The sequence below is a fragment of the Acanthisitta chloris genome, unplaced genomic scaffold (assembly GCF_000695815.1).
Source record: "Acanthisitta chloris isolate BGI_N310 unplaced genomic scaffold, ASM69581v1 scaffold22123, whole genome shotgun sequence".
NCBI lineage: Eukaryota > Metazoa > Chordata > Aves > Passeriformes > Acanthisittidae > Acanthisitta > Acanthisitta chloris.
The window spans coordinates 2,698-14,399 of NW_008666990.1; the positions used below are offsets into that span (position 1 = coordinate 2,698).

At 40.0% G+C, this 11,702-nt stretch overlaps 1 protein-coding gene across 1 annotated transcript in view; it reads right to left on the bottom strand.

Annotated features, from left to right (window-relative positions):
* Positions 1-117: 117 nt before the first annotated feature.
* The window catches only part of LOC103799989 (membrane-associated guanylate kinase, WW and PDZ domain-containing protein 2-like), a gene marked incomplete at both ends in the record, with an annotated part of 53,653 nt that continues 42,068 nt past the window's right edge, over positions 118-11,702 (bottom strand). Inside the window, one exon of the mRNA XM_009072348.1 lies at positions 118-333. Within this exon, the coding sequence (XP_009070596.1) occupies positions 118-333 (216 nt within the window). The remainder of the gene's footprint in view (positions 334-11,702) is intronic.

The window sequence follows — 11,702 nt, forward strand, 5'->3', positions numbered from 1 at the left end:
CCTGCCTTTCTGCAAGAACATCCTTACCTGAACATGCTTATCCCCACTGCAGAAGGAGGTAACTGAGGACTCTGTGAATAACAGAAATGCATTGCAAAGTAAGAAGGAAGAACAGACCTGGTGTTACTGTCACATCATTTCCATTGACCACAGGTCTTTCTTCCTCTTCTTCCTCCGGTGGTTCAATGCCTGTCTTCTCCATATTGCTCACAGACTTATTCCTTTTACGTTTGCCTTCAGCCCCGGGAGTGGCACCTGGGAGGATCTGGTCTGTCACATTTAACAGCAGTGGAGCTGGTTCTGCTGGAGGCTTTGGAGTGCCGTAATAGTTGTCTGCAAAGAAAAGAAACAACACATAAAATTTCAGAAATACATATGTTGCTGCTTCTTCTTTTGTCTTAGATTAATGGATTATGCGAGGTAGGATCTGGCTTATCACCAAATATAAAGATCAGCTCGAAATGTTTTCTCTGAAACTGAATATTTACCTTTCATGAAATGCTAACAATTTTCTTGGTGGTAGCACTAGTGATCAAATCATGCTCACAAGCATATATCACATTAACACTTCCTGATACTTTAACAGGATAAGTTTACATTCCTCTCATCCAAATACCTGCTATGTCATAGAATCAGAGAATCAGAGAATCAACTGGGTTGGAAAAGACCTCAAAGATCATCGAGTCCAACCCTACCATGGTCTGACAGTGTCAAAGGCTTTGCTGAAGTCCAGATAGAATACATCCACAGCCTTCCCCTCATCCACCAGGCAAGTTACCTGATCATAAAGGAGATCAGGTTGGTCAGACAGGACCTGCCCTTCCTAAACCCATGCTGGCTGGGTCTGATCCCTTGCACATCCTGTCCTGTAGGTGTGATCACACTTAGGATGATGAATCGGTAGCACACCAGAGCTGTGCTCTTATTTCAAAGCATTAGTTAGAACAATTTAGTTTTGTAAAATTTATGCCACAAAACAAGTTTCTGAAAGATCAAGACGATCACAAAGGTATTGGCTACTCATTATGTCTTTTTCACTTCCCAAAATTATCTCACCTGCTTAGAAAGTAAATAATCATTCCATGATTCAGAGATTTGCAGTTTTCAGTAATGCCTGCACTATCTCGTTTTTCATATTTGTCAAATTTTTGCTATTCATGAGCTCAAAATTTGTAGTAGTTAATGCTAATATATTTTCAAAGAAAGTTGAAACCTTATGCTTTAGGGCTTAACATTATCTCAAAGTACTAAGAAATTCTGAGAAGACTTAAGGAGGCTGACAGATTACCCTCTATTTGTCTCTCATGAAACTTCTGGCAACTTCTTCGGAGTCATCTACTTTCTGTCAGAAGGATTATTAGATTAGATGGACCATGGTCTCATTTTATCTATCAATACCTGTACATTTGCATTTCTAGCACATCTGATTTCAAAATCGGTTTCTTACAGATCCCTCAAATTTGTCACCAAAAATATGGTTAAAAATAAAATAGCAATATAAGTAAAGAATATTTTAGAAAGTGCCTCCTTTCTAGAAACAAATATAAATAAGAATATAAGACAAAGATGAAAACATGCTCTCCATGCACACATCTTTTGTCATCAGGAAGTTGCACTGAAGGGCAGCAAAGATGATACCTTACAAGCAGATATTTAACAGCTATTAGGGGAAACTAAAAATACTGTCCAGGTCTGAGAAACTTTTCCAAAGAAAGAAAGCACCTGTGCAATGATATTAAGGTATTGAAAATATTTGTAGATGGTATGACCATTTATTTTTAATTCTTATCCCAGAATTTAGGGTTTCTGCATGACCAAACAGCAGTAGTAACTGACAAAAATTATTTGAAACACATATCAGCATGACAAAAATAAATGAATATGCTATACCTGCACATAAATGACTAGATGTGGCACTTAGTGCCATGGTCTAGTAACCACAGTAGGGTTGGACTTGATGATCTTGGAGGTCTTTTCCAACTTGGCTGATTCTATGATTCTATGAAAACCATCGTAAAATGCATTTTGTAGGCACTGTAAAACTTATTACTGGTAGTTGTATTAGCAATACTTGTGTTCCTGGACAGAGCTAATGGGAGACTCTCTCATAAAACCTTGGCAAATGTCATATCTAAGTGTAACGTAGAGACTAAATTTTTAAACACGATAACTTTTTTTTCTCTGATGTTTTGAAAATCTCTGATAAAACCAGCTCTTTTTTATCTTGTCTGAGCAAGACCAGGGCTGGTTCAAGAGACTACTGTTAAAACACTAATCCTGAGGAACTGAAATTCAGCTTTCTGTAGGCACAAAAGGCACACCAAATAAATAATGTCAATTGTGGCTAATTTAAAAAAATGAATTAATCAAAAAAAAAAGGGCCTACTAAAAGAAAATATAAATCCCATGCTCATTGTCAGTCAAAACCCCCAGAAGTTAGCACTTTTAAAAAAAAATGAATGGAGCACAAAACAGAAAACACCTTTATAGCACTATAGAAAACCACAGAGTACCCTCCCTTTTGTCTACTGCCTGCTGTTCTGGTACTTGCCTCTCAAAATTACATGAGAGAACTAAAGAAGGGCAATTAAAGCCTGGAACTGCTTAAATTGATTTGGAGTTTTCAGCTTGGAAATGGGACAACTGAAGGAGGATGTGGCAGATATGTATAAAAACAGGAGAACCCTGGGAAAGTGCCTAGAAAAATCAATGAATGGATGCTTGGCTTTTCACTGCATGAGAACAAGAGGATGTCCAATGAAATTAGCAGGTTTAAAACAAGCAAAATAAGTGTTGGGTGTTGGGTTTTTTTCACAGGGCAAAAGAGAATATGGCATTCACTGTCAGATGCTGCCAGTATCATAAATACAGTCAAAAAGCAATTATACAAAGTCATAGAAGAAGAAAAAAAGACCCTGAAAGCCTAGTGAATATAAAGCTACAAATTCTGAATCAAGAGTTCCATACAATCAGATCTCTGGAGTGCAGAATGTGTCTCTGCATGCCTTCCTTGTTCCTGTTTTTTTTGCCTTAACATCTACCAAGGGACACTACCAGAGACAGAGCATGGGGCTACAGTTTCCCTCGATTTGACTTAGTGCCACCACTTTATTACTCAGGTGCCTCCTTGTTGTTCTTAAATGTGTGTATACTTGTCTGCCTCCCCAGCACAGAGTCAAGAGGTCAGTTTAAGCCAGCAGAGCTTAAGCTAAGCTCTTTGTGCTGGACCTGACTCAAAGCCTTCATGCAGATAGGCAGTGTGGAGAAAACACCATTGCTTAATCCATCTGGCTGCTGCTGCTGAGTGCCTCAGTGCTCCCAGCTGGTTCTGAGTGCAGCTGAACACTGAAGATGGGCTAACCTAACCTATCTGACTTCACTGGCGAAGCAGCTTGGAACCCATGGCACAGTTCCAATCACCAAGTACCCTGTGCCACCCCTAAGCTGAATGAAATGCTCTACCTGATTCTGCAGAGATGAAGTCAGACAAATTACTTGGGAGGTTAGCCCTGATGACAGAGACTGGATCAGGAAGCCAGAAAGTCACAAGAAGCAGAAAAAAGGGAAAATGAGGAGAACAAAACAGCTTCTTTTTTTTTCTCTCTTAACCTGAGCTCACCTGTGTCAGGATGTAGTAAGACTTTGATTTTATCGATCAAGTGTTTGATGATAAAGCAATATCCTAACTTGCTTCCTGAGGAAAGGTAAGTCCTTATGGAAGGAAAAAAGACAAAGCATTTGGGTGGTAGTAAGGAAGCAGAAGGATCATCATGCTGAAATGGTAACAAGACTCAGATCTACTGACAGTCACTATACTGATGTGCTCAACACCCAGTGATCCCAATTACTGGCACAGTTTGAGATGTGTCTCCCGTGATGTGCTTCACTTTGCCTGACCTACATGCACTCTCCTCTGCCTGGCCTTCCCAGTCTCTCTCCCCTTCTGTGAGGAAACAGCCAAAATGCAGCACAGAGTGAACAATATCCACTTGCCATCATTCTGTAGAAAGAAGGGAGAGGAAGGATTTGGGGCCAGGTCTGCACCCCAGACTGTGACTTTAGCTCCTGGGACTGGCCAGCCCAAGCCATCAGAGTGTGGAGAAAGGGGATTATTGCTGGGAGAGTCCTTTGCTCCTGAAGATCTGTTGAGCTCATCTAAGAAACTAAAAAGTCTCATTTAAAAAATGTAAGTATTACGAAAAGTTGAAAATGGTGCTGAGGAATTGGGAAATTGTAGTAAGAATGAGCAATCATATGGAAAACAAGAGATGTGCCAGAGCCAAAAGCTTTTAGTATGAATACTTCCAAGTATGGTGTGACTCAGATTCTGAGCCCAGGACAGATACACTTTTCTTCTCATGCCAATTTTTAGAGTGGGATGAAACAATACCCAGCTACAAATACACACCTGCTTCTGCTTATTCAACACCCTCATTTAGATTGATCTGTCTTTACTGTTTATGCAACTATGAATTGCTGAAGTACCAGTCAAAATTGTGTGAGTCAGCCACAACTCTAGGAAATGAAAGACAAACCTTAATTTTCTGTTATGAAAACAATAACTGTGAATGTTATGATGAATGTTGAATCTCTACATATTTGCTGTTGTGATCACTCACTATTGATAATAAATTAAGGGGAAAGTACTCTGAAGTCTAATTGTTGTCTAGATTTGAGTTACATTTGATATTTTAGCAGTTCACAAATAAACACATGGAAAAGTAATGGATTGCAATGGTATACAGAGTTTTAGGCAGGCAGAAATTTGCCTATTTTTTAATTAAAATTATAACATGAACTAATGTGACTATTGATTAAAATATTTTATGACTTGATTCAAAGTACATGGCTGTATTTATTTATGACTAGAAGCTTGCTGCATACAACAAAAAGCATCTGTTCACAATCTATGAATGTCCAGATGATACGTGGTGGCAAGTGGTGTCCCCCAGGGGTCCATACTGGGACCAGTACTGTTTAATATCTTCATCAGTGACATCGACAGTGGGACTAAGTGTACTCTCTGAAAGTCTGCAGATGACAAGTTGTGTGGTTCAGTTGACATGTCTGAAGAAAAGGATGACTGGACAAGCTCAAGAAGTAGGGCCATGGGAATCTCAAGAGGTTCAGCAAGGCCAAGTACAAGGTGTTGCACCTGGGTCAGGGCAAACCCCTGATATCAGTACAGGCTTGGGGATGAACAGATTGGAACAACCCTACCAAGATGGACTTGGAGGTGCTGGCGGATGCAAATCTGGACATGAGCTAGCAATGTGTGCTTGCAGCCCAGAAACCAAATTGTATCCTGGGCTGCAACAAAAGAAACATGTCCAGCAGGTCAGAGGAGATGACTCTGTCCTGCTGCTCCATGCTGGTGAGACCCCACCTGGAGTACTGTGTCCAGCTCTGGGGCCCTCAGCACAAGGAAGATGCAGACCTGTTGGAGCAAGTCCAGAGGAGGGCCACAAATATGATGCATTGGTCCTATGAGGACAGGCTAAGAGAATTGGGCTTGTTCAGCCTGGAGGGGAAAAGGCTCCAGGGAGACCTTACTGCAGCTTTTCAGTACCTAAAGGAAGCTTGTAAGAAGGATGAGGACAGACGTTTTAGCAAGATCTTTTGCAAGAGGACACTTGGCAATGGTTTCAAACTAAAACAGGGTAGATTTAGACTAGGTAACAAAGACGACTTTTAAAAATGAGGGTGATAAAACACTTAAACAGGTTTTCTAGAGAGGTAGTGGATGCCCCATCCCTGGAAACATTCAAGGTCAAGTTGGACAACGCTCTCAGCAACCTGATCTAGCTGAAGATGTCTCTGCTCGTTGCAGGTGGGTTAGACTAGATGACTGTTAGAGGTCCTCCTTCCAACTCAAAGTATTCTATGATTCTATGAAAATCAACTGTCTTTTCATAACAAGGTATTTATTTTTAACTTAACCTGCCTTGGAGTCTACAAATGAACTACTGTGGCCTCTATTTAGCATTTAACTGATACTAACCAAAGTTATATAATTAATTGGTATTAAGTAAAGCAATCATCTTCCAGGCAGTGCCTAAAACACACCTCCATCTATAATGACCTACAGCCTGAAAGCCCTGCGACATCAGGCTCAAGTCTGCTGCAGTCTGGAGTCCACACACTGCGCATTCTTTGGGTCTAAGTGTCAGTGTAGTTTCTGGTGACCACCAGAAGACAGCAAGAAAAGAAGCCTGTGGTTCTAGTATTGTTTAGGGCAGTATAACCAGCTAAGTAAGACAACATGTGGTTGGCACTTTCAAACTGTGTTTGAACCATGGCAAACATTCCCTAGGTGAATGGATTGCAGACGTGTTCTCTGAAGGATTTGGTATTAGCATCACAGAATCATGAAGATTGGAAAAGACCTCTAAGGTCATCAAGTCTAACTGTTAACCCACCACTGCCATGTTCAGTACCATGTTCTTAACTGCCACAACTACAAGTTTTTTGAACACTTCCAGGGATCATAATTCCACCACTTTCCTGAGCATCATGTTCCGTTGTGTGCAAAACATGTAAAACCCAGCTAGGAATTCTTAAACACAGGCTAAATGGACCTCCATGAGCTAACCATGTGGTGTCACCATGCTCTCACTTGTCTGTGCTGTAAGATCCACATCTCACTTTGCCATGGAAGTACATCCAATTGATTGCTGTCATCTTATGAAATCACTTTATTGTATCATTTCTGATCACCCGTACAGGCAATTTAGAGCATTCTTTTGTACGTCATGAAATCTGTTCTGCAGTACAAATACACAGGTATAGAATATTTTAAAACTGAGAAATTCTTTTCTCTATGTTCTTACAATCATCCTCTAAAATTCCTTAAGAGGAAAACAATACATAGACTTTGCTAAAATATAATTAGTGATGTATTTTAACAAAATTCAAGACAATTACCACCTCCTTAAGGAAGTCTAGCAAACTTCTTTTCACCCACTCACCCTGAGTGAGTAATTTGTTTTGACGGGTGACTATACTGTAATTAGGGCTTTTTTAATCACTGCTGTAAGGTTGGGTGAGTAGATTTTGTTCTTGGGTTCATACATTTTCATGATGGTTTTGCAATGCTGCTTGATGGATTAAAGTTGCAGAACTCTTAGTGTGACGCCAAAGAAAGTGGAATTAAAAAATGGAGCCTTTTGAAGCCTTTAGATTTTAGATTTACATTGGTAGTACTTTTACTCATGATCTCATGTCATTAAGATGGCAAAGAAGCCAGGAAAGGCTGCAGTTCAGATCTCTCAGAATTTAGAGGAAAAATGTTATTAAACATAGATTTGCAATTATGTTTTTCAACAACAGCTCTTAACTTCTATTATGTTCTCTGAAATATTCACAAGCAAAGTTAAACTTTTACTATGATCTTTGTGGCTACTTTTAGTTTCTCTACTTTCAACCAGAGACTGAAGGTCCCAGAGAAGTCTTTCCTCTTTTTCCAGCTAAGCCTTTGAATCCATATTTCTTAGTTCTCTGAGTCTTGCTGTTACATTAATGTCTGAATGAAAAACACAAATTAAAATTTATTTACTCTGGGAGTGCTGTCTGAATGAATTACACATGATATACAAAACTAATTCCATACTTGTTGGATATAGAGATCCCCAGGGCTACTTGTTACTAAGTCTGTTTTTCCCCCTTGCTATTTTCTAGATGTACTGGGCTTTAGCTATAACTAAAGCTACTCAAAAGAAATATTTTTCTGGACATCCAGGGTTCTGCTAGAACAGAGGGGACATGGTTATTGTCCTGTGCATTCCCAATAAACACTTGAGCATTTTGGGCTGTCCAGCTGTTTCTCAGAGACAGGGAGATTTTCGATGCCTTGTGTTGTTGCTACTCTTCCCCAGGCAGAAATCTCATTTGGTTGGTCTCTGCAGCTTCTGCTAACAGACATTAGGCAGCTATGCTAACTTCTGTGTCAAGTAATGACATTTTAATAACTGGCTTCAGGATTGTCTATTCATCTACATTAAAATTAAATCACTAATTATAGCTGTGGATTTTTGCCCAAGAGTGTTCTGGCCCCCAGTGAATGCAACAGCAGAGGAAGTTTCTAAATTCACAAACACAGAGCTGGAGACAGACGGGCTGTCAAACCTTCCAACATGACAGACCTGCTGTTCTCCTACTATTGGACCTCAACTTCCCCCAATATGAGTATCTCTTCTCCCTACAGACTGGTAAAGACTGTATAAGTAAGGATATATGAGTTTTTTTCATTTTTAATTGGTATTTTTCAAGATAAATATCAGTAGCAAATGGGTTTTTGTAAGCTCAAGGTGCTGATAGTGTATAACATAGGGGATGGGCTAGAACAATTCATGAGGAGAAGCTGAGGGAGCTGGGGGTGTTCAGCCTGGAGAAGAGGAGGCTCAGGGGTGACCTTATCACCCTCTGCAACTCCCTGACAGGAGGTTGGAGTCAGGTGGGGGTTGGTCTCTTCTCCCAGGCAACCAGCAGCAGGACAAGAGGGCACAGACTCAAGCTCTGCCAGGGGAGGGTTAGGTTAAGATATTGGGAAGAGATTTTTTACAGAGAGAGTGATCAGACATTGGAATGTGCTGCCCAGGGAGGTGGTGGATTCACCATCCCTGGAGGTTTTCAAGATGAGACTAAATGTGGCACTTAGTGCCATGGTCTAGTGACCACGGTAGGGTTGGACTCGATAATCTTTGAGGTCTTTTCCAACCTGGTTGATTATATGAATTCCAATTTTTAGAAATTTTGAAGACTCCAAAATTAAGACATGCGTAAGTTAACTCTCATTTTTAAAAATATGTTTTCCTCAGAGATGTCTCTTCATGCTTTAGTGTATTTCAGAGAATTCAGACTCCTTCATCTCTGTTTCCATAGTTCCACTTTACATAGCTGCTTTTCTTTTAACTAAAGTGTTCCTATAAATGCACTGCATTCCTTACATTTTGCTAATTAATCTTTTAGCTATTTGTGATAGCTCATCTACGAATTCAGGCACATATGCAAGACTGAGCCCTAAAGTTCTGTGTGAGAGTACAAGAAACAAGTAGAAAGAACAATTTCACATTTACAGAACCAGATACTGTCTGAACTGTTTTCATCATCCCTATAATTTCTACCAAGACTAAACCATGTGAACAGACACAACCCTCTCGAGCAGTAAATCTCTCACAGTTGGGAAATAACAGTTCTTCTGTCATATGTGGGAATCTCATGGGTTGAAGGTGTAAATGTATTTCAGGTAAAGTAACTATAAACCACCTGGAGATAAATCCAGGTGGAATTGGCCATGGAGAGGAAACTGTCTTGCTTTAAGGCTCCTTAAAGATTAAGGTCTTGACCTTATTACTCCCAAATATTCTTCAAGTTTGCATTTCTCTCTGAAAAGCACAACACATCAGATTTATGCAGTGGCCTAGAAGAGAGATGACTGCTGACCAGACCCTGCAGCATGCTGCATGCACTGCACATCACCTCCCAACCTCCAGCAAATATGAAATGACCTTTACCTTTCATGTTTTGCTCTTATACTGAGCACAGTGTCTCAGAAGTGAAAAATCTAAACAGAGCTCTTTAAAAGGCTACTCTTACTTATTTAAAGAAAATTGTGGACAAAGGGATGGGATTCCATGATTAATACAAAAGGGGATGTGGACTTCACAAGCTAAAATCGTACAGTAGTGAATGCAGGGTATTGGAACAAGACTGTGCAAAAATTCAGCTTGATAAATACATTAGTAACTATTTTATAGTGTTTTTCACACTTGAAAGCAGTTCTGTCATCTGTCTTCATCTTCTAAAAAGCAGTAGTACAATCTGAAACATCTCTTCTCCCATAAAAGAGACATGGTTCATCTCCTATGCAGTGTATTCTTTGTTGCAGCTAAGCAGAGATACCAAGATGTTTCTTTCCACCACAATTGTCTTTTCTGTTGTGAGCTGGCTATTGCCTGGTTTCAGCCCCTGAGCACTCACTGGTCATTGTGTCAGATCCTAAATGATATGAGAGAGAGGGTTTTTAACTAATGTCACTTTTCCTGCTTAGAAGTCAGGTGTCTAAAGGAATGAACTGTCTCCATCCATCTGCTCTGGGTAGTGATCTTAGGGGGGATGAATTGACTTCTGCAAACACACACAGGTTTTGGTTGTTGACCTTACAAGAAGGTCCAGACACCTTTAAGATTACTAATGACAGAGGACATAACTCAGACCTTTAATGCCCAAGGTCCCAACACACTAAATCATGCTATTGCTTACTGTCTTCATTTAAAGATTTAAGCTAAACAAATGATGAAATTTTCTACTTCCTTCTGTATATTCTATATATTATTGCTGAAGTTCTTGTAGAAGTAAAAGTCCCTTGCCATATTAGAGAACAGCTTGCAGCAGACTCCCTCCCTTTTGACAGTAGTGCCTACATAGTTTTACACCCTTACAAATGATCTGGAAAGGAAAGATGAGAAAAGACTAAGAACATTTCTAGACAAAATTTTATCTAGTTTAGTCTGGGCCACAGAAGTGAAAGTTTCTGAAGCTTCAGAAGGACTGAAAAAATGAGAAAAAAAATGCAAGTCTAGGGGAAGGCATCACATTAGACGAGATTTATTATTGAGTAATGCAAATCAGGGAACCATTGCATCGTAAATGACTATTCTTTCTAGAGAGTGTGCTGGGGTAGAGTTAACTTGCTTCACAGTGGCTAGTATGAGGCTATGTTTAGGATTTGTGCAGAACACAGGGTTGATAATGCAGAGATGTTTTTGCTATTGTTGAGCAGAGCTCACACAGAGCCAAAGCCTTTGCTGTTTTCTGTACTGCCACACTGGCAAGGAGGTTGGGGATGCAGGGGAGATTGGGAGGAGACACAGCTGGGATAGGTCACCCAAACTGACCAAAGGGATATTCCATACCATAGGACATCATGCTCAGTATATAAAATAGGAGGAAGAAGTAGGGGGGACATCTGGAGTGATGGTGTTGGTCTTCCCAAGGAACTGCTACACATGATGGTCCCTGCTCTCCTGGAGGTGCTGAACACCTTCTGCCCATGGGAAGCAGTGAATCAATTCCTTGTTTTGCTTTGCTTGTGTGTGTGGTTTTTGCTTTCCCTATTAAAATGTCTTTATCTCAGCTCATGAGTTTTTTAGCTTTTACCCTTCTGACTAAAAGCTAGAAAGGCTCAGTGAGTGAGTGGCTGTGTGACACTAGGTGACTGGCTGGCGTTAAACCACGACAGAGAGATACTGTCACTACTGCACACATCTCACTGCACAGGAGCAGCTTCCTTCTCCTAAATAATAAGCAAAGCTAGAATCATAAACAGAACTGAAGGAATACAATGGCATGCAATGCACATCTTTAGTACTTTGTCGAAGAAATTTATTACACACAATGCTGGCCCTGAATTTTTAAGGCAAAAAAAGTGCAGAAATAAAAGATATTCTGATAAAAGCTAGTAAAGTTATAAAATTCCTACAGTAAGAAGCAAATGTATTTCAGATGTGCAAATCAAATATATTTCTGTAATAAAGTGGTAAGAAGGAAGAGATATGTTAAAAGTTTTTCACATTAAGTTTTGGGTCAAGAATGGGAATTAATGTTGAGAACACAGTCACTGAACCAGAAGTTTTTGAGAGATTGCCCATATGTTAAACCAATCCATAGTTGCAGCAGATCTGTCTGAAAATGCTCTGTGTAGG